This window comes from Mustela lutreola, chromosome 5 (assembly GCF_030435805.1).
Source record: "Mustela lutreola isolate mMusLut2 chromosome 5, mMusLut2.pri, whole genome shotgun sequence".
NCBI lineage: Eukaryota > Metazoa > Chordata > Mammalia > Carnivora > Mustelidae > Mustela > Mustela lutreola.
In genome coordinates, this window is record NC_081294.1 from 71031901 (window position 1) to 71057637 (window position 25737).

Sequence of the window (25737 nt, forward strand, 5' to 3'; positions counted from 1 at the left end):
TACTCCTTCCAGAGGGCTGGGCCCAGGAAGGGGATCTAAGTCCAAGCAATTTTTGAGACTAAGACTGGGGAGAAGTGTCCCAGGGCTTGGTTTCCCTGAGTAACCCCCTTACTGCCATGACCTCACTCCCTAGATGATGCTAGTGCTATCAGCTGATTTCCCTTGGCCAGCCTGCCTGCTGCTGGATACTGTTTATGCCTCAGGGCCAGGGACCGGGGGTGGGGAGACATGAAAAAAGCCCATATCCAGAACTTGCCCTCAGTCATTCCTTTAACTAGGCCTTATCTGAGGGGAGTACTGCCATATGGTAGTGGTTCCCAACCTGTGGTTTTCAGAAACATACTCCTTCACAGAGATTTTGTGTGCCTAAACTCAGCCAGAACCCTGAGAAGAAATGAAGGAAACCTGCTTCATGTGAGGTTATCCAAGATTTTCCTAACACTTTTGTGCACAGACCTGTCATATAGTATACTGTAGGGCTTGTATTCAGCACCAGTGTAGCTATTGCTGGCCATCAAAATAGCAAAATACTCTTGAATTGGCAGGTAAATAGCCCCAAGTCCGTCCCTAGTGTCCACCAGCCACCCCAGCTCTGCTTCTCAGATTTGTCCCCAATCCAGTATCTATCTGTACTGTCCAATGTGGTAGCCATTGTCCACCTGGGGCTATTTGCATTTTAATTAAGAATTCAGTTGCTCCATTGCACTGGCCATATTTCCAGCACTCAGTTGACATATGTGACTTTGCCACTGCCTACTATAGTGGACAGTGTAGAGAAAGGACATGTCCAGAACTAGATCAGTAATGCCTAGCACAACAGGCCTCCGGAACCAGTTTTGGGCTGGTGTCTGTGGTGGTTGTCCATGACCAGGCCAGTACCGGGTGTTAACTTTTTTGAAGTAGCATCTGAATATACTTGGATTTGAGTTTAGTAGGACATAAAGTTTATGGCAAGGTACTCAGAACTCAAAAACCTAACACTCTCTAGGCTTTGGAGCCCCAGTTCAACTCACAGCCTGGCTATAAAGCCAAGGGCAAGTGACTGCATCTATAGACTGCATCTATATGAGCATGTCTGTATGCTAGGATTGTCCCCTCTTCCTGTCACCTTCTCTGTGAACATAACTCAAGGTTTCTGCAATAGGTGCGTGTCACTGCTCACCCCGAGTCAGGTGCAGGCAGGATGCCCAGAATGAGTTCTTCAGAATGTCACTATCAAAAGTAAAACCATCTGCAGTTTATCTCTAAATAAAAGACGACACCCTTTATAAACAATTAACTTTTTATAAAAAGACAAATGTACATATTTACACACATGTATGTATGTGGTCACACATGATTTAGTGATTAGATGGTATTTCCAATTTTTAAAATCACACCAAGGCTCTCACACTTCCCTCCCAGGGCCTGCTGAGGGCTGCTGGGGCCTGCCTGAGGGGGGCAGGTGGGTGCAGGGCAAGGCACGATATAAATAAATGCAAGGCTGAGAGCTTGGGGGAGTCGTTAGTGTACACCTTGATCAGGAAAGTGGCAAGGTCCACCAGAAAAAGTGCCATTTTTTTTCCCAAGCCCCTCAGCCCGAATAGGACAGAGCTCCTCTGAGGCTGAGGGAGCACTGTCCTGCAGGGCCCCGTTTTCCTTCACATTTCGCTGGCTTTGGAACAGTCCCTAGGGCTCAGCTGGGAAGGGAGGGGGGTTCTTTGGGAACAGGATTCACTTAGTGCAATCGTCTCTTAGTGCAGAGTCAGCCCTGGGGTCAGCGCTGTGTTTTTCTGAGGTCACTGGTCTGTTCCCTTGGGCCACCTCAGTGACAGTGAGACCCTCTCTCAGCAGCTGGGCTTAGAGGGAAAAGCTGGAGGCTGACTCCTCTCTGAGACCTCCACCTGACACGTCCTTCTCAGAACCCCATCTTCCCAGGAGCCAGGGCCAGCTTTACCCCGCAAGATAAGCCCAGACCATGGCATGACTGACTGCAAGAGGTCACTATCCTAAGGAGGGAGGCCCCATCCCTGCTCAGCAGTGGAGTAACACTCTGCCATGTCAAGGAGCCCACAGGAGTCCTGTTTCTCTGCATCACAGCTACCGTGATGCCAGGTCCTGCTTGCCTAGGGGAGTAAAAGGGGGCTGGGGCCCAGCTACGGCGCACAAGGAATGGCCTGGATAGAGGGCAGCCTGACTGGGGGCAACAGGCCCTCCAGCCAGTTGGGGTCCATGGTCTTCAGATCTGAAGATATCAGTCCAATATACCCTAGAAGATGTGAAGAAGGCTGTATGAGGATGGAGGATGAAGACAGGTGTGTTCTCCCCCCCCTCAGCCTATCCCGGCCACAGACACAGCTGCCTCTACTGTCCACCCACAGCAGTAAGCCCCCCTCATCTTTAGGCAAATCTAAGTACTTGGGAGCAGCAGCCAATTCACAAGAAGCGTTTAAGAAAGGTGGTTTGCCTCTGCTGCTCCCTGGCCCAGTCCCCCACCTTTTTCCCACCCCCTGCAAACTTCTCCCTTATTGGAGAAATCCTTAGCTCCAGGGACTTCTTACCTCCAGGGCTGTCAACTTCTGGCTCCTCCTTGCAGCTGAAGTCTCCATAGAGAGGGGTGGGCTGGGCCCCGGGTTCATTGAGCAGGTACCCCTTCCCATCCACGTTTGTTGGCTGCCACCCCGTCTGCTCCAAGAGCTATGGACAGAGGAGCAAGAAGCCATCAGCTTACTTCCAGTGCAGACTCATCCTCTGGCCCTGCCTTCAGTGAGCCAAAGCTTCCCTGCCAGTCTCATACCCTTGGCCCTTTGCACATTCTCAGGTGGATGAAGTTGTGGAATGAGGCTGGGAAGAGGCCTGGGAAGGGAGGGTCTGCCCTGGACTCCCACTCCCACTCCCACATTTACCCTCTGGCACAGAATCTCCAAGACTTTCCCCCTCAACTGGGGGAGAAGGACATACCAATTGGGAATGTGGCTTAATGCAATGGGCAGCATCATGACTCAAGAAAAGATGTCTAGAAAACCTGGAGATAAAGAGCTACAGCTATGTTTCAAGTTTTCTATGCCGATGAAACAGAGCCTGGGTATAACTACTGCAAAAATGTTTTTATATTCACTTTTAAAACTGAAGGGAAAAAAAAAGAAAGAAAGAAAGAAAAAAAACCTGGAGAATAATTTGCTTTAAAAAAAAAAAAAAAGAAAAAGGGAATAAACCCCATCAGATTACAGATCCCAAAGGCTGATTATGAAAACCTAACGTGCACTCCCTAACCAGCGGGGCAGCAGGCCTGGGGTGTGCTGGGGCAGAGGATGCAGGCCAGGGACCCGGTGCAGAGAGTGGCTGACTCAGCACTCTTTCAGGCTCTGGAGCTTTGCTCCTGGGCAGCTGGTCAGAGAGCATGCCTCCCTCCTATCCTCACTTCCACGGTGTCTCTCCCAGTAGCCAAGGAGGGCACCATAGGTGGGACACCTGTGGGACTATGCAAGCAGTCCAGTCACAGGAGCCGCTGCCTATGCCCTCTGATATGTAGGCTCTGAGTGGCTTTCTCTTTCCTAAGCAGCCACTTTGAAAGAGTGCCCAGGGAAGAATGGGCTTTACCTTCATGATGTCCTCAGTTAATTTCCCTTCTTCATCCTCATCAGTTGTGGCTGTGGGTGGGAAGAGCAGAGAGAATGGCTCAGCCCTGCAGCTCGGGCACCACCAGTGCCCTCACCTTTCATGCACGCACACACACTGGCCTCCCAGCAGACATCTGCGACCACAGAGATGCCAGAACAGGACACAGTCCTAGTGACTCAGCCTCCCGAACCTCGAAGCCACACCTCTTCCCACCCTCCCCCCCTGCTTCCTTCCTCACCCTCAGAGACTGGGCTGCAGAGGAGGCAGGAAAACTAGCCATCAGAGACCAAAGTGCAGCCCCCAGCTACCTCTCTCTTTTCTCCAGCACAGTCAGCTCCGTCAGTGCCTGGTGGAGTTCTGAGCATCCATCCTCTCTCCCTCAGGGAACCCTTCCCAGGACCCAAACAAGAGGTAGGCAGGCAGCCCTCAAAAGCACATACCTTCTGAAGTGGAGGGCATGGGTGACACCTGGAAGTTGTAGGGGTCACTGGTGCTATCCGGCACAATTTCCACTGGGATGTGCCAGTCAGGGAGCGTACTAGTAACGGCACATGGGGACAGTGCTGAAGAACAGGAGAAACCGCAGGTCAGAACTGTGGGCTTTCTCAGTTTGCAGGACACCCAGCAGCCCTGGCCCTGCTGCCTGCTCCAACTGGCTACTGTCCTCAAGCACAATGCCCCCTAGACCCAAGAGAAGGAGCCATCCCCATGACCTATGTGCTCTCATGCCAGAACCAGCCCAGCTCACCTGGAGTTAGGTCCCGCTCAACCTCCAAATCCTGCCCTATGTAGCCCTGGGCGGTGTAGCTGCTGTGGTCATCGGGCAGGGTGGAGCTGCTGAGTGCGTCGGAGAAGGTATCAGGACTGGAGTCACCACATGGCTGCAAAGGGAGGGAGGCGCTCAGGCCTAGGCTTGCTGTGGCATTTCTTCCCCTGCCCACTCTGACTCCCAGGAGACCAAAGACTAGCAGCTTAGGACCACACTCACCTTCCTCTTGGCCTTGCTCTTAGCATCTCGGCTGGACTTGGACTTCCTCTCTGTGAAGCAGATAGGCTGTCAGTCTTGGGACAGGCACATCAGCCCCAGCAGCCCTTCTCACCTCCTCCCTACCCCCCTCCCTAATTGTTACCCAAAGACCCAGAGCTCTTGGTTACCTTTCCTCTGGTTCTTGGTGAGGGGCGGGAGCATTCGGTAGACCCGCACGGCTGAGCTGCCCTTGTTCCTGCTCTGGTCCTTCACTTCCTCAATGTCTGGCAGGGAGTTCATGGCACAGCGAAAGTTGGCCTTCCATGTCTTGGGATCTGGCTCCTTTTCCCCTGCTTTGTATCGGCCTAGTGGGCAGAAGAGGGAAGAGGACTATCAGGGCCATAGGTGGGGATCTTCAGCTGCCCCCTGGCTTGGGAGGGGGAAGACAAGAGTAGCCCTGAGCTGTCATACTGCCAGAGACCCACACTGGCCAAACAGCCAGTATTCCTGAGTGACCATCTGCAGGCCTCAGGAGTTCTCAAATGCCCAGGCTCAGCTCAGACACATTCAGCAGGCCTCTCCAAAGGGCCCAGCCAGAAGCACTAGAGGGCCCATATGTCCTAAAGTGCTGTACTGGTGCTATAACATGACCAGTCTCCTTGCTTGGGCTGTCAGCAGTCAGAGAGCAAGTAGGGACTAGGGTTTATCTGATATTTCCAAACACAGGAGTGGACAAAGAGCAGGCATCAAAGAACAGTTCCTGATAGGCATGTTGACTGATCTGAGATGGACCAAGAGCCCCAACCCTCAAGGATAAAAGGAGGCTGCTAACTCTATGGGCCTTGGGTCAGGACCTTGGTGATCATCAAGAAAATGAAAGACCTGGGTCTCTTTCAGTATCCCAGCTCACAAGTGCTTGTGCCAGGGGGAGCTTTCAACCAGCCACGAACTCCTTGAAATCATACTTTCTAAGATATTGACTTCACAAGTTCCTTTAAGAACTTGGTGAAATGATGGACCTCTTCCCCCCAGAAATACAAGTCCGCCCCCTCCTTACCCCCAATTCTGTACACAGTCTCGGGAACTCAGAGACCCCAACAAAGAACCTCTGTGTTAACAGAAGTGACTCCCCTTGTCTCTTCCCTGGACCCTTCAGGGCTGGAGACCAGGGCACACACCTGTGTGAATGGCCCAGCTTCGGAACAGACAGGCATCCTTGTTAATGTCCCAGCCATGTTTGGCAGCATGCTTCCATGGAATCTGGAAGATCATCTCCTCCTGAACGGCACACACACACACATATATACAAGGCTGTGTCATCTCAGAGGCCACAGGCTTTTTGCATGAGTCTGCCCAGCCCCCCAAGTCTGGGAAAAGTTTGACTTCCCCTTTTCACCCTGACATCTGGCTTGGGTTGACCCATCCTGAGAATGGCTTAAACAGACAACTGTATAGCTCTCAATCTCTCAGTAGGGACTCTGGGTTCTGAAGAGCTATGGCAACATCAGCTCAGCAAAGGTCTTCCTCTGCATGTTACAGATGTGTGGGACACTCACAGAGCACGTTGGGATGCTCTCTGGCTTTCAGCACCAACATGGAAGAGAGGGCTCCATCCATCATACAGGACTGCTTAGGACACCTGGGACCACAGGCTCCTACACAGGGGGTCCTGGCCATATACCTGAGGGAGCCCTCTGCCAATCTTCGATGCTGACTACCTGTGTGACACTGGCACTGTCACAATACCTCTTGGTCCCTCACTGGTCTCTGTGAAATGAGAAATCACAGTGACAAATATAAAGAATAAGCCCCACTTTTGTCATGATGGTGGTTAACGCTATGGATTTTTGAGTGTGACTATTCAGGTTCAAATCTTGGCTTTATCACTTCTTCTGTGAACTCACTGTCTACCTTTCAGTGCCTCAGTTCCCTTATGTGAGAATGGAGACACTAATAGGATCTACTTCACAGGGCTACTGTGAGGACTCAGTGATGCAATATAAGTGAAAGACTTAGCACAGTGTCACACTTGCTTGTAGGGAGTGTACCCTAAGCATGAACTATCGTTATTAATATTATTATTACTACTAAGTCTGCAGGGTCTGTGTTGCCGTTTGTGCACCAGCATAAGGTTTCCTGGGCCTGGGCCAATGGTGCAAGGTTAATTTTTGGGTCTGCTGCTGAACCAGCCATTCTTCTTGTCACTAGTGCCCACTTCTCTGTCTCCTAGCTTCCGGGAACCCTGTAGGATGCTGTGTGTTTGTAGTCTCCCTCAGAAGAGATCAGAACTTCTGACTCTGCAGATGCTGGGAGGGTCCTGCTGCTAGAAACTGTCAGTGCCCTCAGGTGAGTGCCTCCTCCACTCCGAAAAAGGAAGGCAGAAGTTGCTTAAGTGCAGTCCAAGGCTGGGTCTTGCATCCCCCCTGCACGCAGGACCCACTGGGAAGCACATCTGCCTCCTCCCCATCACTTCCCTTTTTGAGCTGTATCTGAACCCTTGGTCCCCCAAAGAACATGTGTTAAAATAGCAGCAGAAAAACCCAAAAGGTTACACTCACTTTATTGATCCAGATCAGCCCTGGGATCTGGTTGGAATTAATCTGCATCTCTAGCCAGGGTCTCATGCGCATCCGAGTGATGGGCATGTTGGCTGTAAAGAGAAAACAGAGGCTCTGGTTTGGAGTCTGTAGAGCAGCCCCTTAGGCACTACTTGCCGGCCATCTATCACCACCCCTACCACCACCCCTACCCCCACCCCTCCAAGGTCATTCAGTTACTTTCCTATGCCTTCCACCAAGTACCAAGTACTACAATCATGGGGGAAGGGGCTTTCACCGTTAAAAAACTGCCCTCTAAATATTTTCAACATCTTGGGCAAAAACACTTAAGCCCCTTCCCCCCCACACTCCTCTAAACACTCTTGGGAGGAGACAGGAATGCAAGTGATAGTTTCAGGATTTATGTGCAGGAAAAACAGATAAAATACACAGATATCTTAATACCAGAACTTTCCTCCCAAATTTAAATCCTTTGGGAAGGGAGAGGCTCCTTTTGGTTGATGCCAATAAATTCCCCTACTTGAGTTTCTGCCACTACCACTAGCTGTGCACCTTCCCTAGTGGCAGGCAGTCACCCCGCACTCTACCCGTCACCCCCACCCCACCCCCATCTAATCTACGCTGCTCCAGACAAGGTACCCCCTCCGGCCCTGCTCCTTTCCTCCGCTTGGTAGCCAAAGGAACACCTGTGGCGCCTCTTCCAAAGCCCCAGCAGGTCCGCCAGCCATCCAGGGCATCAAGCCCCAGCCCCCAACACCTGCACATACGGCCAGAAACCTAAGGCCTGGGCGCAGAGCTGGGACCGCGGAAAGCCCGCGCGAGGGGCACCGGGCGCCCACGCGCGGACGTACACTCAAGTCCCCGGCACCGCTCACGGATGCGCGCGACAAACCTACCGAGCCACCCAGAAGGCCGGGTGGCTCCGAGCACAGAGATCTGCGACAGCGGCAGGGCGCCGGCAACCTCGGCTCGTGGGCGGTCCACGCCGCGCGGCCCGCCCTCCCCGCGCTGCCGCTCGCCGCTCCTCCAGCGCCCTCCCGAGACCGCGCGGGGGCCCAGGCAACGCCGCGCGCCCGCGACTCTCCCGGCTAGGGTTGCCGGCCCCCACTTCCTGGTGCCCTGCGCGCCTTTGTTCGACGCCACCGGTCCCCCCCGCAGCGAAGGCGGGCTCACCTCTGCAGCGGGCGCTATCCAGCGGCGGCGCCCGAAGGTCCTGGCGCGGCTGGGGCAGCTGTGTCCGCGCCGGGAGCGCAGTTCCGGGAGGTAGCGCGGGAAGGCAGAGGATGCCTGGGTCGAGGGGCCGTTGGGCACGGCTGGCCTTGGCTTGGCACAGCTCCTGCTGGCCTCTGCTCGACCGGGTTTAGGCGCACGTCCTGCCTCGACGAAGGAGTGGCGCGCTCTGCCGGGGCAGCGGCGCCGGCGAGAAATCTAAACACTTAGCGGGATTCCCCCAACCCAGGCCCGGCCCCGCCTCCTAAAGAGCCGCGAGGGCGCCTATTGGTCGGTGCCGCCCCATCATTTCGGGGAAATCAGGCTGTTGTAGAGCTAGCGGCGAAGGGGAAGTACAGGGCGGCTGCTCCTCCCCACCCCCTCCGGCCCGGCGCCGCCGCCCTGGGGCGACCGCGGGCCCGCCCCGTCCGCTCCCACTCCACCCCCACCCCAGCTAGCCCGGGAGAAAGCTGTCCTGGAAAGCCGAAGGCCCCCGGCCCGCAGTTACTCCCTTCACTCCGTATTCTCCCAGCCTGCTTGATCCTGTGGCCAACTCTTCACCCTCCTCTCCTGGGGGTGGGGGACTTCAGTCTTCTGAGCGCAGGTGAGGTGGTTACCTGGGCACCTGCCGTCCTCTTCAGGGTGAACTTACCGGGATTGAATCCCTGTAAACTAGCCTGGTTCCTCAAGCCTGCTCATGCTGTGCCGAGAAAGAAGGGCCTGGGCCCTCATACTCCCCCTTCTCGAGCGGTGACCCACCTCTAGGGCACTCACCTCCATTGACGAAGTAAGGGAAAGCGTAATCTGCCTGGGGTGCTGCCTTGGGTCCTGCCTGGGGCTGCCGGAAGAGAGGAACGGTTGGTCGCTGTAGGTGCACCTGACTTGGGACTGGGAACTTCAGTCTCCTCAAGTATAAAATAAGAAGCCCAATCTCGCTGGTTTACAGCGACGGAGAAATTATGTCTGTAAAACACCCTGCCGCACTTGGGGACAGCAGGTGCTCGCGGCTTTTGAGGTCCCTGCCCAGAGACTAACAATGGCAAAGAGGCACCTCCCCCTCTTGTGGGTCTACATCCTTGGAACTGCCATTCAGGGGACTTTAGGGAAAGGAAGGATTTCAGAGAAGCCTCGACTGTTGAGTTGGGGTAGGGCTTGGGTAGCCTTGTTCCTGCTAGCACTTCAGCCTTAGGCCACCTACACAGCCTCACATGGCCCTTGCATTGGGAGCTCCTTCTTAGCTGCATTGGTATTGCCTGGGGTCCTCAGCAGAGAGATTCTGGGCAGCATGGGGGAAATTGCTTAGGGATGGTCAAGGCCATGGATGTGGCCAAAGAGTTGAGGAACCCAGGTCCCAGGCTCTTGGGAAGGGCAACTACTTAACTCTTGTGCTTTAAAATAGACCTTGCCCCACTTGTACTCCTAGAGACTGGACTGAGTGTTCATTTTCCATCCAGAACTCTGGCCCAGCATGTTCCTTCCTCACCTTCCCCAAAGCTGCTGACTCAGAAGTCAATTGCTCCCCTAGGTTGGGCTGGCCCTGTAATTCCCCTCACCCCGCTCTCCCTTCACAGCAGCAGCACCCAGTTGCAATGGTGCAGGCTATAAATAGACTCGTTGATGCAGCATTCCACCTGTCAGTCACTCTACTGACTCCCTCCCACAGAGGAAATGGATGGGTTAATCCAATTCTGGTGCACTAGAATCTGATGCTATGATAACATGAAGCTTGGTTCCCAAGACACCAGCAAGAATGGGTCAGAGCGGTTTCCCAGAGTGCGGTGGGTACAGTCACTTAGAGAGGCAAAAAGGCAGGAGGAACTGCAAGGAAGGAGCCTAGATGGCTGTTAAGAAAAATGGAAGACCCAGAAGCCCAGCAAGGCATAGAAGTGTTGGGGTGCTTTAAATGGCAGATGGAGTGGTAACCCACTACAGAAATCAAGACCTTTGGAGCCAGAAGAGCAGAAAGCAGGCATCTCCTGAGTTGTGAAGTCTGTTCTCTATGCAGCAAATGGATGCTTGTCCTGTCTCTAAGAACCTGATATAGTGAATGGAAAATTCAAAATGAGATCAGGGAAAGGAAGTTTGCACCTCATGTGTCTCATAAATTGATCAGAATGACCCTTTAAAGGCAATAGGAGCCTGTAAAAAGTGCTTTAAAACAAGAACTTTATTTTAATTCACAGATAATAATCTGTATCTGTATATCTTTCCATGTCATGGAGTGTACTTCTACAATACAATTTGTAATGGTATATTTTATTCTGTAATAAGGATAAATAAAAACTTACTGATTAATCTCCTGTTGTAGGATATTTAGGTTATTTCCATATTTTCCTAATACAGACAACACTGTGTAGCTAAATCTTGCCCATGTCAATTTTTTTGCTTAGGAGAAATTCCCCAATGTTAGAATTTACTGATGAAATTGTCATTTACATATTTGAAGGGGTGTTTGACCTTTTTTTTCTTTTTAACTTCTAAGTCTAGGGATTCTTTTTTGATATTGAAGCCTGTAGGAATCTGCTTATCATGATCAAGGGTGCTACACTACCAGTCAATGAAATAAAACACCCTGGTTAAGTGTCCAAATTTTTGTTGTAACAGCTCTTGAATCCATTCTAAAATGTATCACACATTTCCTATGATGCTAAGCAAAAGAGAGCCTTCCCTAGGTTTTTCTTAGTAATTCAAGGCCAGGCCTTTAGTCCTCTCTGACTCAAAATACTCATCTTCTGTCATTTCAACCATCCCCTGTGGAAAGTTAGCCTCCAAACACAAGCTCTGGTTGCCTTTTGGACACTACACTACAGCCCTATCCACAGATTCACAGAGACCAAAGCAAAACTCTTGGCCTCCCTCCCCTTTCTACACTAACCCTAGCAGCTTTCTCTCATCCTAATTCCAGCTCCTTCCTGGTTAAAGTCTTTTCCTATCCTCCTCCCTTCTTTGCCTCACCTGGTCCTCCAGATCTTTCTTCCCTGCATCCTTGTGTTTTCACATACCAGGACCAGACTGTTACTGCTACAGCCTATCCTCAGGCCTCCCTCCCTCCAGGGCGGGCCTGTCCCTCTAGATGCCTCTGCACTAGGATGATCTGCCTAACTCTGTTTGATCCCCTAAAAATTCGGGTCCACCAGGAGCTTCTCAGTTTTCCCGAGACTCCTTAGCCCCACATTCAGGTCGCTGCTCACTCTAATTTCCCAGGTAATCAGGTTGATGCCAACCTGATCTCCCCCAGCTCCCCTACCCTTGGCAGAAACTAGAGAGCAGTGGAAAGAACACAGGATTTGTGTCTGAAAGCCTGGGTTCATGTGCTTTTGTCACTTGCCATGTGGCCCTAGGCAAGTTACTGTTCCTCTCTGGGCCTCTCTCTGTATTCTCTGTAAAAGAGACAGTCTGCCTATCTCTCCTAATTATTATGAAGATGAAATTGGATAGACTGTCAAACTTCCTAAATGGTAAAACGTGAGCAAAATGACATGTATTAACAGTAGTGCGTAAACCTCTCACTGAATTTCTGTTCTTTGAACACACTATCTTTCCCTTCATGTCTTTGCTCCTTCCATTTGCTCCTCATCCCTATCTTCCTCTGGTGTTTGGCAACACTCACACACACACACCCCTCTCAGTCTCATCCCCACCCCCCTTCCTTTCCCCATACAACACACAAAGTGTCAGTCTCCATTTCTGGGCCCAGAGGAAATTCATGGTCCTCTAGGAAGAACCCCCAAAGCTGCTGCCAGACCAAATTCCTTCCCTGCCTTGTAAACCCCTAGTTCTTAACTTTCATGCTTCCTTTTCTGCACTTACCACCTGGGTGGTGAACTTCTAGAGAACAAAGTCTGCATTTTTCTGCAAGAGACCTACCTGAGTAGGTTCCTCACATCTGCAGGTGGAGTTAGCTGGGGTTAGCTCTGGTCTCACTCACAGCGTGCCTCCCTCCATACCATTACTTAATAAGGATAATTTGCACTGTATTAGGCCCTGGAGTTTTCTAGGTTGGTGGAGCCTCCTTTGAGGTGATTTCTGCAATAGGGATGCAGGGGTCAATATCACCCCTATAGGAGCCTCTTCCCCATGACCATTCCAGTCCGTAGCTCCCTCCGTTGGGCTCTCAGAACACAGTGTTCACCCCCTGGGGAGGTGGGGCTCCAGTTAGCTCTGAAGTGCAGAACTCAGCGAGGCTTTCACCAGGTTTTTGAAAGTAGGAGGGCACTGGGTCTCTATGGAGCAGGCTACCCAGCGAGAAAGCCATGGTCCCCAAAGCAGATGAACCCACAGCATGCCTTCTAGCCTTCCAGCTCCTAAGGGAGGGCTTTCTAAGATCCTCAAAATTCCTTCCAGCCATCATTTCGATTTTGACAGCAAACCTGGAGGCAGGCAGTCCTAACCTGTGAAGTGCAGAACACAAGTCAGGCATAAAATCGTCCGAAAACACCGAAAAGCTTGGAGAATCCAGCCCTCATCACCCGCCTGAAAGGAACCTAGTTGGAAGAACAAAAGTCGTTTCTTAATTCATTCAACAAATATGAATCTCACTCCTGCTCTGGGTCAGCTCCGGGTTTGGCTCAAGACGAGCGCCTCCCCTTTCAACACTCTGGCAAAAATGCTGTATGACACAGCAAATAAGCGTTGTGCTCTTACAAAAATCCTAAATACAGAGTGGGAGGCTGCAGCTGGTTGCACCTAGGGGGTCCTGCGATGGAAGAGTGGGCCAGGAATCGCTCCAGCGCTGTGGACTGTTCCGGAACCTCGGAGGGGGAGCGGGTGTCAGTGTGGGCTGCCGCTGATGCCCTGTGCAGTTTCATTTCTTATAAACACTGGGTTGGGAGGAAAGAGGCCTCAGCTCCCCATCCGCCCCGTGGGGCCCCGGACCGGGGGCGGCGGGTGCTCTGGGGCCAGGCCTGGAGGCCAAGTCCCGGAGTGACTCCGCCTGGAAGCACCATCCTCCCCGCCCCCCACAGGAATGGGTGGTTCGGTAGCGCCTGCGCCCACTGTCGTTCGCCTAGAGCGCTCCTGGCAGAATTCTAGACTTTCCTGGGGGCAGCAGCACCCTTATTTCGCCCTGGGGAACCCGAGTCCTGATCTGGAGCCCCTCGCTTCCAGGTGACCCACGCTCGCGCTGCCCCAACCTGATCTGAGCGTGTGTGTGTGTGTGTGTGTGTGTGTGTGTGTCTGGGGAGGGGGCACAAGCCTTTCAGGCTAACTTCCACATTCCTGCTCGGCTCCGGCTGGGGGTGAGTCCGGTTAACCGGCCGGCTTCCTGGAAAGGGAGGGAGGGCGGAGAAAAGCAAAGCCTCCCAGCCGTGCCGCCCTGGTGGCTGCCTGGGACCGCCCCTCCCCCTCCCCAGCTGGCTGCCCTACCCGTGCCAGGCAGCTCACCTGCCCGCAGCCCAGGGCACTTCCTTCTCCACCCCTCCCACCCTCCCGCTGCGGGCTAAGCGTTTTCAGCCAGCTCCGCAGTTCCAGGCTGCGTGAGCTTGGGCAAGCTGCTGAACTGTTATTTATGCCATTATCACCCCCACCCCTTGCGCGTGATGAAGCTAGCAACACTCGGGGTGCAGAGCTCTTTGTAAATGCCCCTGCCATTCCTTCTCTCCCCACTGGGTGGCGGGCACACAGTAGGGCGCCCACAAATGGCGCCCACCTCTGGACTGCTGCAGCGGAAGGCCGCGTTGCGTGCCCCGCTTGGGGCACTCCGCAGTCCGCTGCAGCCCGGGCGACTCGGGCTGGACTCGAAGCTATCCTGTGGGAGGCGTGGGTGTGCTGAGCCGCTGGGCTGCAGCGGCCAGGCGGGCTCCGCAGGTGGGGAGGAGCCGGCTAGGCAGCCCAGAAGCGACCAGCCCACCTGCGCGGGCCCCAGCCCCCACTCCGGGTACTGCGGGGCCGCGCCGGAGGGGCGGGGCCTGGGTTTCGGTTTCTTGCTAATGCGGCTGCCACAGGGAAACCGAGGAATTTCCGGGAACCGCGCCGGGATCGCTGAGGTTCGCGCAGCAGCAGCGGGTGACGGGCGGCCGTCCAGTGTCGGTCGAGGGCCAGTGGCCCTCTGGAAGTTCCAAGAGGAGCTGGGGAAAACCGGTCCCGGAAAAGCCCCACCTGAATGCACCTGCCCCAGCCCCCAAACAGAAGGGGCGCTGTGGGAGTGGGTGAGGGGGCTGTGCATGGGCAGGTGGAGTCTGAGAAATCAGGAGGCCTCTCAAACGGGTGAGCTCTCCAGTTGTACCACTGAGTGTATGTCACATCTCGTTTTATTGCCTCCATAGCTCTTATCATTGCTGAAATGATCCCCTCTATGTACTTTATTTATTTATTGGATGATTCCTCCTTCTATGACTTGGAGCTCCAGGAGTGTGCAGCCCTGCCCCACTAGGGCCTAGAACAGAAGAGGGTCTCCGTATTAACTGAATGAGTGAAGAAATGGAGTGAGAAGCATGTAGGGCAGGTCTTGTGACCCTCTGACTTGCTTCCAGGAGACCTCTGGGCCCAGCTCTCCTGTCTCCCTACCCCAGTCAACCCCTAGCTAACAAAGACACCCCCACCCCCGCTCAGTAGAAGAGGCCTAGCAGGGGGTCATCCCCTGTAGGGGGGAGTCCCCTGTAGCTCCCTGAGAACTGCCCTCCAGATGGGGCTGTTGGGCAGTGCACAGACTATAGTCACCACAGAGGAATGCTGGCTGTGGGGGTTGGCCACTTCCTTCTCTCCCCAGGGCTTGCAGCTCAGGCCAGGAGTGATTGTGGGTTGGGTCTGGATCTGAGCCAGGAAGGGTGGGAGTTTGGAATGGTGAGAAGAGTCCTGGCCTCTTCAGACCAAAGCAATGCCTGGAGTCTGGGTGGGCAGGGTTACCTAGATTCTTGCTTTTGAGACCCCAAGTCTGTGACAAGGATCTCCTTTCCAATAGCTCGAAGACCATGACTCATGAAAAGACAAAAAGTGGAGCTCTCTCAGTCCAAAAGAGCTGGGGGTGGGGCAGGTGCCACAGGGCCACGAGGAAGCAGCCAGTCAGTCAATGGAGGGACAGGCAGATAGACCCTCTAGCATCCTTTGTCCAGGCCATCACTCCCTTCTTCTGGCACAGGCTAAGGATCAGGGTGGCTGGCCTGGGAGAGAGCCAGGGAAACTCCAAATGCTGCAAGAGTAGAGCTTGTGCTCCTAGCATAGCCCCTGGTGACCTGGTGACTCATACTGGGAATCCCAACTCCAGGGGCTGTCCTAGGAATAAGGCTCAGGACAGAGGAGGGGGGGGGGTGCCCCCAAGGGGACAGGCAACCATGATAGCAGTTTAGTGAAGCCCCAGACCAGTAGGTTATTGACCTCTCCCTCTGTTTCCCAAGACTGGAGCCCGTGCCGGTCCTTTGCCTAGTCCAAATAGTATCTTCGAGGCAGGGAGCCAAACCCTCATCCTCGCCAATAAATTTGACGTAGGAGAGGACCAGAGTGTCTGTGTTGGGCTCCGTTCGAGGTCACATTTCAGAAACAGTAGGTGTACCTCAAGCTAGAAGATAACACAAATGTGTCATTGTGGTTTGGACACAGCAAGTGCTGAGTTATAGGTATATTTATACAAGGAAAGCAGGGATGAGGCAAGGTGGGTGGTCTGGTGGGTGCTCTCTCTTGTTCACTGCTGTGGTATCAGGATCTGGCGTTGGCTGAGCATAGCAGGTGCCCTGTGAACCAGTGTCCCAAGGATGGGTGCTGGATGAATGTATTCACATTGCCTCAGCAGCTTGCACCCTTTCGCTGAGGTTGTCTTGGCATCAAGACAGTTTCTACAGAAAGTCTTGGATTACCCAAAGGGAGGGAGGATGGAGGGTTGTGGCTTCCCTGAGCAGCACTGTGGTCATTTCTGTCCGGTTCTGTCTCTCTGAGGAGACCTCTGCTCCCTTTCCTATTGCCCTGTTCCCTTGTGTGCCCTCTAAACCCTGCAGAGAGACTGGGACAGTACAGTGACAAGGGCCAGCCAGATACAGAATAAGAGGAAGGGGCTGCTAACAGCAGGTGGGTGCTCTTTCCTCTCTAAGAAGGTAGGTCCACAGGGCACTTGGGCAGGTCGGTCAGTTTAGTGTCCGTTCTTCGTTTCAGCTCACACCATGATTGTGTCATCAAGCCCTGCAGTCTGGCTCTGCATGCTTGGCATGGAATCTGGTTGTCCCTCTCCTCCTCACCCCACTTATGTGTGCCCACTTTCTCTCTAAAATAAATAAATAAAATCTTTAAAAGAAGGAAGGTCCACAAAGGAGAGCTCAATTTAGGTAGGACCTTAGTCATGAGTGAAAGGTTGCAGTGCTTTCTCTGAGTGAATTTGTCCTCAGGAAAGCATGTGTTGACTGACCGTCCAGCTGACTGGTAGGAGGAGTGAAGAGTCAGCAGAGAGCCACCCACCTGGATGGTCCAGGAGAAAGCATGACTGTCTGCTATCCAGCTTTGCCCATGACAAACCACAATGGGTGTGTCACTGTGTCAGATAGCCAACATGAAATGTTGCTCTGGTAGTATTTGAGAGGACTGGATCTATACTGGGGGATAAAATGGACGAGACTGTGCTGGGAGGAGGAGGTCTGGGCACCCCAGGAAACAAAAGCCATTCTTCCTTCCTGGAAAACCATTATGAATGTTGGAGATGGCTTTCCACAGGGGCTGGAGGGCACATGTCGTACTTTGCTTCTAGTGAAGCAGTAATTCCAGAAGGCTGAAGACTTAGGGGCATCTGAAAGTTATGGAATGTTGCTCAGCCCTGTGCCTGTGCTGGCCTTGTGGGGACTGAGAAGTGAGCAGCTGTGGTTCCCACCACTAATAGCCTGAAGACCATGGGTCTTCTGGGTGTTCTCCTGGGGCAGAGGATGCAGATGTTAGCAGTCAGAGCAACCTTTCTGGCACCCCACAGAGTCCTCACAGACAGTAGGCACTTAGTAAGTGCACAGCTGGTTGCAGAATGACAGATGTGTGTAATACCTGGAGTATTAGACAAAGGGGCAGAGATGCTGGGGTATTGAGATGGAAGTGGTTGATCTCAGCAGGGTCCACAGATGGCTACTCTGAGGAGGTGGCATTCATGAGGGCCTTGAAGGATGAGTCACAGTTTAATAGGCCAGCCATGGGAGAGGGCATTCCAGGATGTGGGAACAGCCCAAGGAAAAGTGTGGAGGCCCCGAAGTACAGGACAGATCTTGCTTGCAAGTATGGCTTTATGTGGCCACCCCAGGTGCTGAGCCCGGACCAGCGATGGGGGCCACACTGGGAAGAAGCTCAAAGGTCATAGTCAATAGTCTGGACTTTATCTTGACAGACAGGGGCTCCTCAGGGCAGGACCTGTGGTTCCTCTCCTAGAGAACCGGGGTCTGTCACCAGATTTTTGCTGAAGTGAATTCTAGGGCAGACCCCAGGAGGGTAACCGGGAGTGACCAATGCTATAGAAGACTTCTGTGGCTGCCAGGATGGATGAATCGGGGGCACACCAGGAGGGGACTTGGGTGTGGTAAACAAAACGTAGGGAGGCAGTCACTCTCAGGAGCCAACTCTGTACTCGCACGACGGTGTCGCACGACGGTGAGAGTGAGTGCCTCCTGACGTTTGGCACCCTAGGCACCTACTTGCTTCACACTAGTCTGGGAGCCGACTGTACGGGAGGCAGAGCAGTGGACAAGAGGCAGCTTGGTTGATCTGGGTGGATTAGGTCTATGGCCATAGAGAGAAGTGGGCCTACTTGAGAGCAGAGGACAGGATTTGGGGATGGCCAGGATGTGGAACGGGTTGAAGCAGGGCCCTTCTTTCCTTTTATTTTTCTTTCCTTTCCTTTCCTTTTCTTTTCTTTTTTAAGATTTTATTTATTTGAGAGAGAGAGAGAGTGTGAGTGAGAACATACATGAGCAGGGGCAGAGGGAGAGGGAGAAGCAGACTCCCTGCTGAGCAGGAAGCCTGCAGTGGGGGCTCCATCTCAAGACCCTGGGATCATGACCTGAGCCCACGATAGATGCTTAAACAACTGAGCCACCCAGGCACCCTAAAGCATGACCCTTCTGATGCCCCCCATAATTTCCCATTCTGGGAAAAATGTAGTGAGGTCTCCACTCTGCTAACACGGTTTTTATGCCTGCATCTGGGGCCAAGGCCAGACCCTGGGCCTTAGCTTTGTCTATATTATGAGTCTGGGGATCTGAAGGTGTTGAGCTAAAATGAGTAGCGCAGGAGATTAGAAAGGTCACAGCCTGCCCCAGGAATGCCCAATCACCACTGACCATAGCTAGAAGCTGAAATAGTAGTACATCAAGACTCCTGGGCCCTGCCCTTTGGACACTGGGTGTGTGGGCTCAACATGTGGGAAAGCCTGGATAATGGTGCCTCCACTCCTGGATGGGGTGTATCTATCAAACCGTCATCCTTCTCTCCTGTTGTCCAGCAGGACCAGAATCCACCCTCAAGGCCACCTGTGTTCCCAGGGGATTAGTGGTTCCACTCCCTAATCCCCACCCTGTGGCAGCAGTGCCCCCTGCTGGCTAACAGAGAGATTTCCCCCTTCTGCTTTTGGAAAAGGGGGTGGAGGGGTTCAGGGGAGAAAAAAGGGTGCAGGGTCAGTGCAGGTTTAAAGGGCGGGCTCAGGAATTGAGGATGGACTTTGGCTAAGGCAGATAGGCGAGTGCCACCTGGTAAACAAAGCACCTGCTTCCTGGTCGGTTGCCTTTGAACAGGTGCCCGCGAGCAGGGGCCCAAGCAAAGACGGAGATGGCATTTTCTAACATGACTACTGAGGGAGGTCAGAGAGCAAGGACCCTGTAGCCACCCTCTGCACGCCATCCTGGCATCATGGCCCAGGAAAGCCCACATCCTGTACTGAGCACTTGTCTCCCCAGGTGAGCCTGGCAGTCCCTTGGATTCCCCCAGAATGAATCCCCTGGGCCCCACAGAGGATTTGTTCCAGAACTGAGGGTCCAGGATAGGCCTGTAAGGGGTCAGTGCCCTGGGCTCTGTAAAAAGAGGAAGAGTTATCCCCTGATGGAATTCCTGCCTCAGCTCTCCAGTCCAGGCTGGAATGGAGGTAGTGACACGTCAACAGAACAAAATCAGAGAGCCCATGAGCAGCTGCATGGCTGCTCTGATTCAGCTGCCTCTGGACTCACTCCCTCCTGAGCTCCAGGCCAGGACCTCAGAACATAGGGACAAGGTTGGAGTGCTGGGTGAGATGCCCAGTAGACAGAAGAGTGGAAGAACCCTGTACTGCCTCTGAGCTGGGAAGTCCACACACAGGGCCATACCACTGCCCAGAAGTTACTGCCACACACACAAAAAAAAGGGTGGCTTTCTCTACCCCTGCCCACCCATGGCCCTGGCACCTGGAGTCCCCATCTCAGATAAGTAGCTTATGGGAATTTGTTTACATCATGACTCTTGGTTGCACAGAAGTCTGAGGCTTCTTCACCTGGCTCCTGGGAGTCCAGGCAGAGGTGTTAACTCCAAGGGAACTTCTCTGCCAGGCCAGGACAGGGTGGGTGCTGCTCTTCTCTTAGGACTCAAGCAGGGCCCAGTGCTCAGGAAAGCAGCTCCTTACTGTGCCCCAGGAGTGGCCCTAGCAGCCATCATGATTCACCAGAACAGTGTCAGGTCTTCACAGAAACTTCTCAGACCACTCACCTACCAGGTTCTCAGGGAGAGGTGAGGCCAGGACTGTCTCAGGGGGAGAAGAGACTTCTCTCCCTCTCTCAGGGAGAGAAAAAAACTGGTGGTGCTGTGTGTTAAAACCGCCCACATCCCCTGGGTCCCATGCTCAGTCAGCAGGCCTGGTGCCTTGTGGTCCAAGAGAGGCTGGGAGCAAAGAGCTGTCGCTGGTTGTGGGACAGCTGACCCACCAGCCTAAGGATTGTGGGATGGGAAAATCAAGTTGCAGACACCAGGAAGACAGGCTCAGAGTATCATAGCTGAAGTCAGAGTTTAATTTCTCTGATAAGCCGGCCTTGTGAGGCTTTCAGGCTGGCCTGCCCCTGCGCCATTGCCTCGTGAGCCTTCCGGGTGGGCCTAACAGCCCCTGCAACCAAGGTAAGGCTTGTCCTCAGGTGGGAGCCCATGCCAGAGCTGGAAATGCAAACTCTGCCACAGAGTTCCCAAAACACTTCTAGAGGAATTGGTCTTTTCTTTAAGGTTTCTCTGCAAACTTTCTCTTGTCATTTTCCTGCCTGTGTATCTTTTCTCTCTCCCTCTTCTAGCTCAGGGATGCTTTTGGACCTTGGGTGCCATGGGGATGGATGACTTGACCAATTCAGATGGCAGACATTTACAATACAGCCAGCTGTGTGGGACAGAGGTAGATACTGTGGTGCAGGGATTTAGTGAGAATGCATTGAATCTATAGGATGTGCTAGGCACAAGTCTAGACACTGAGATATAGAAGCGAACGAGACAAATTTTCTGCTATCATGAAACTCATGTTCTAGTAAAGGCAGGCTAATAATGGGGGAAATATCATATGGTAATAACCTGTTCTGCCGAGTACTAAAATAGCATGGTATCACAGAGATTATGGAGGTAGGTACTTCAGATTTGGTGTTCAAGGTCTGTCTGTCTAAAGCAGTGACATTTTCTTTTAAAGATTTAGTTATTTCAGAGAAAGAGAGAGAGAGAGCACGAGCAGGAAGGGCAGAGGGAGAGAGAGAATCCCAAGCCGACTCCATGCTGAGTGTGGAGCCCCATGCAGGGCTTGATCCCACAACCCTGAGATCACGACCTGCTCAAAATCAAGAGTCGGACACTTAACCAACTGCACCACCTAGGCACCCCTAAAGCAGTGACATTTTAACTTTGTAAATGATGGAAGGGGCAGCAAAGTGCAAAACAGGGCAAAGAGCCCTCGAGGCAGAGGTAGGAGCTAATGTGAAGGCCTTGGGACAAGCCCAAGCTCAGTGTTTTGAGGGAAAAGATCACTGTGGCTACAGCATGATGGGTAAGGAGGACAACAGTAGAAGATGGGATCAGTAAGATCAACAGGGTTCAGAGGATGTGGGGCATCTTGGGCCCCCCTACCAGGAGGAAATGAATGTGAAAGGAGTGGGGTACCTTTGAAGGATGTGATACATGGAGGGGAAATTATCCAATGTGCCTTTTTAAATGCTTACTGGCTACTGTTTGCAGACTGGACTGTCATCCAGTCTAAGACTTTCTACAAGTGAAGCAAGAACATGGAGCAGGCCAGAATAGGGGGATAATCCAGGGGAGATGAGCCAGGGTGGGGTGGTATCAGTGGAAAGAACAGGGGATGGAACCAGGCAGAGTTTGGAGGGGGAGCCAAACAGATGAATGAAATATGGTGGCTACAGAATAGGAGAAAATATTTGCAAATTATATATTGAACATATATCCAAAAATAGGCTTACATATAGAATTTAGAGGTCACCTCTTATCTACAGTTTCGCTTTCTGTGTTTTCAGGTACCTGTGATCTAGTGTGGTCCAGGAGCAGATGGTCGTGCTTCTGATATATCGTCTGAAGGTCAGTGATAACTTAAAGCTATGTTACATTGCTTACATCTCACATCATCGCAAGAAGAAAAATGGTATATAATATATGCAGTATAAAATATGTTATAGCTAATAGATAAATAATATATATTGCAGAAAAAGAGACATGTTATTTATAGGGTAGTACAATTTTTTCCCTTTAAATTTTTATTTAAATTCTAGTTAATTAACATACAGTGCCATATTGGTTTTGGGAGGTGAATTCAGACTCGTAGCTTACCTACAACACCAGTGCTCATTATAACAAGTGCCTTCCTTAACACCCACCCCCCATGTAGCCCAGCCCCCACTCACCTCCCTTCATCAACTCTCAGTTTGTTCTCTATTGTTAAGAGTCACTTACGGCTTATTTCCCTCTCTCCTTCTTTTTCTTTTCCCCCTTCCTATATGTTCATCTATTTTGTTTCTTAAATCCCATATATGAGTGAAATCATGTGGTATTTGTCTTTCTCTGACTGACTGACTTTGCTTAGCATAATACCCTCTAGCTCTATTTCACTACTTGCAGATGACATGATACTCTATGTAGAAAACCTGAAAGACTCCACCAAAAAATTGCTAAAACTAATACATGAATTCAGGAAAGTCACAGGATTTAAAATCAACATTCAGAAATGTGCCGCATTTCTATGGGGTGCCTAGGTGGCTCAGCTGGTTAAGCGACTGCCTTTGGCTCAGATCATGATCCTGGAACCACAAAAGCAAATAACCAAAGCAGTCCTGAAAAAGAAAAGAAAAGCTGGAGGCATCACAATTTTGGACTTCGAGCTATATGACAAAGCTGTAATCATCAAGACAGTATGGTATTGGCACAAAAACAGACATGTAGGTCAATGGAACAGAATAAAGAGCCCAGAAATCAACCCACAGCTATATGGTTAACTAATCTTTAACAAAGCAGGAAAGAATACCCAATGGAAAAAAGACAGTCTCCAATAAATGGTGCTGGGAAAACTGGACAGCCACATGCAGAAGAATGAAATCAGACCACTTTCTTACACCACACACAAAGATAAATTCAAAATGGATGAAAGACCTAAATATGAGACAGGAAACATCAAAATCCTAGAGGAGCACACAGGCAGTAACCTCTTTGAGCTCAGCTGTAGCAATTTCTTTCTAGACATGTCGCCGGAGGCAAGGGAAACAAAAGCAAAAAAGATCTGTTAGGACTTCATCAAGATAAAAATCTTCTGTACAGCAAGGGAAACAATCAACAAAACTAAAAGATGGCCTACGGAATGGGAAAAGGTATTTGCAAATGACATATCTGATAAAGGGTTCGTTTCCAAAATCTATAAAAGAGCTTATTAAATTCAATGCCCCCCAAATGAAACAATCCTATATTGGGTAATACATTTAAATTACTTCAGATTTGTCGTCAGGAGAGAAGGAAGTCTCACTGTTGAGACCAGAAGGAAGTGGAATCACATCTTTCAGGTGCTGAAGGAGAAACAAAACAAAACCAAACCCATAAATCAAAAGTTGTGTAGCCAATAAAAATATTGTTCAGGAGTGAAGGTGGAAAGAAAGACATTCTCAGATAAAGGAAAATTAAAAGAATTCCTTGACAGTAGACCTGCTCAAAAATAATTGCTAAAGGAAGTTCTCCAGGCAGAGGGGAAATGATACCAGAACTTAACTTGAAATATCAGGAATGGTGGCTCAGGCAGTTGGGCATCTGCCTTCAGCTTAGGTCATGATCCCAGGGTCCTGGTATCAAGTCCTGTGTTGGGCTCCCAGTTCAGTGGGGAGCCAACTTAAAAAAAAAAAAAAAGAAAGAAAAAAATATCAGGAATGAAGGAAGTTCAATAGAAATGGTAAAATCTGGGTTACTTTAACATTTTATTATTTATTATTTGACATGCTCTTGGATTCTTTAAAATATCTTTTATGGTTGAAAAAAATCATAACATTTTCTGATGGGGTTTGCAATGTATATTTCTATAATAATGAAACTACAACATCAAGAGAGGAGAATAAAGGAACCTGTATGATGGTAAAGTTTTACATTCCACTTAAAAAGATAAAGTATCAGGACACTTAGGTGGCTCAGTTGGTTAAGCCACTGCCTTTGGCTCAGGCCATGATCCCAGGGTCCCCGCGAGCTTGTTGCTCCATGCGGAGCCTGCTTGTCTCTCTGCCACTGCCTGATTGTGTGTGCTCTCTCTCTTTCTCTCTGACAAATAAATAAATAAAATCTTTAAAAATAAAATAAAATAAAATAAAATAAAAGGAAAAAATGTCTATCCTAAGCAGATCTGAAAAGGTAAATAATTATATTATAATCCGTAGAGCAACCACTTAAAAAAGATAGTTATAAACAAAATAGATGCATTTAAATGGAATACTAAGAAAAAAAATGTTCAAATAATCCAAACATGCAGAAAAGAGAAAATGGAGGGAGGGTGAACAGAGAAACAAATAATAAAATAGTGGACATAAATTCAGTCACATCAATAATTATGTAAAATGTAAATGGTCCAGGAGGACTGTCAGCAAAAATGGTGAAGTTGGGAATTCCAAAAGCCCATCCCTTTACAAATCAGGAAATACAGTGGCAAAAACTGTCAGAATCAGCTTTATTATAACTCTAGAAACTGATAAAAGTTTATAATAACACCAGGGAAATGTTTAATGAAGGAAAAAAAAATGCTACCTGAATTTTGGTAGGACTTTGTGGTGTTTTAACTTAACTAAACCACATTTCCCTCGCTCCAGTTTGGTGAGAGCCTTAAAGACAACAGCTTGCATTCCCAGTGTAGGTTCTTAGTACAAAAGGGAGCAGAATGGGCCTAACTAAAGGAATTGTGGTTGTTTTGACCTGTCCTCTCAAATGCACGGAACATCCTCAAGGATAGATCATATGATAGGACACAAGATAAGTCTTAGCAAATATAAGAAGATTGAAGTCATACCAAGGATCTTTTCTGACTGCAATGGTATTACACTAGAAATCAACAATAGGAGGAAAGCAAGAAAATCTATACAATATGTAAAAGCTAAATAACATGCTTCTGAATAACCAGTGGGTCAAAGAAGAAATCAAAAAGGAAGTCCAAGAATATCTCAAAGTAAATGAAAATAGAAACGTTTTACATTTTACATGCTGTAAAAGCAGTTTATTCTTTTCTTTTTGTTTCTTTTAAGATTTATTTATTTGTTTTAGGGATGTGGGAGAGACAGAGGGAGAGGGAGAGAATCCCGAGCAGACTTCTGGCTGAGTGCAGACCCCAATGCAGGGCTGATCTCATGACCCTGAGACCACGATCTGATTCAATACTCAACCGACTGAGCCACCCAGATGCCCCCTTGTAAAAACAGTTCTGGGAAGGACATGTAGAGCCATAAATTCACATATAAAGGAATTAGAGAGATCACAAGGCACTAGGAAAAGGAGCAAATTAAGCCCGAAGTTAGTAGAAGAAAGGAAATAATAAAGGTCAGGGTGAAAATAAATGAAATAGAGACCAGAAGAACAACAGCAGTTATCAATAAAGCAAAAAGCTGGTTTTATGAAAAGATAAACACAAGTGACAACCCCCTAGCAAGAATGAGGAAAAATAAAGAGAACACTTAAATCCATATAATCAGAAATGAAAGAGGAGAAATAATAACTGACACCACAGAAATACAGGGCATCACTGGAGACTACTTTTAACAATTATATGCCAACAAATTAGATAACCGAGAAGAAATGGGTAATTTCCTAGAATCATAAAACCTATCAAGACTGAACCAGAAGAAATAGCAGGTCTGGACAAACTGACAATGAGTGAGGAGGTTGAATTAGTAATCAAAAATAAACCTTCCGACACAGAAAATACCAAGACTAGATGGTTTCATGGGCAAATTCTACCAAACCTTTAAAGAAAAATTAATGCCATTCCTCAAACTTTCCTCC

The 25737-nt window shown here is 50.4% G+C and overlaps 2 protein-coding genes across 9 annotated transcripts in view; one reads left to right on the forward strand and one right to left on the reverse strand.

The window, feature by feature from the left end:
- RAD50 (RAD50 double strand break repair protein) overlaps nt 1-25737 on the forward strand; it is a 204758-nt gene that overhangs the window by 58306 nt on the left and 120715 nt on the right. For 3 of the 8 annotated variants that reach the window (XM_059174532.1, XM_059174535.1, XM_059174530.1), the window contains one exon: nt 21744-21804. In XM_059174532.1, the coding sequence (XP_059030515.1) occupies nt 21775-21804 (30 nt within the window). In that variant the 5' untranslated portion in view covers nt 21744-21774. Of the gene's footprint in view, nt 1-6797; nt 6914-13223; nt 13441-21743; nt 21805-25737 lie in introns of those variants that run through there. The other 5 variants (XM_059174533.1, XR_009353895.1, XM_059174529.1 and 2 more) reach the window with 5 other exon arrangements.
- On the reverse strand, nt 1265-8433 carry IRF1 (interferon regulatory factor 1). Its single transcript, XM_059174539.1, has 10 exons — nt 8299-8433; nt 7126-7217; nt 5746-5845; nt 4756-4932; nt 4589-4638; nt 4349-4481; nt 4041-4163; nt 3580-3629; nt 2541-2676; nt 1265-2248 (listed from the first exon to the last, which is right to left on the reverse strand). The coding sequence occupies exons 2-10, from the start codon at nt 7210-7212 to the stop codon at nt 2136-2138; spliced, it is 969 nt and encodes a 322-aa protein (XP_059030522.1). The 5' UTR covers nt 7213-7217; nt 8299-8433; the 3' UTR covers nt 1265-2135.

Excerpts from the sequence above, each read along its gene's own strand:
- IRF1 (XM_059174539.1), bottom strand. The coding sequence starts at position 7,212 with ATGCCCATCACTCGGATGCGCATGAGACCCTGGCTAGAGATGCAGATT. Across the intron at positions 5,846-7,125 it reads GGCTGATCTGGATCAATAAA|GAGGAGATGATCTTCCAGAT; the intron begins GTGAGTGTAACC and ends TGTGCCGTTCAG. Across the intron at positions 4,164-4,348 it reads TGAGCGGGACCTAACTCCAG|CACTGTCCCCATGTGCCGTT; the intron begins GTGAGCTGGGCT and ends CCTGTTCTTCAG.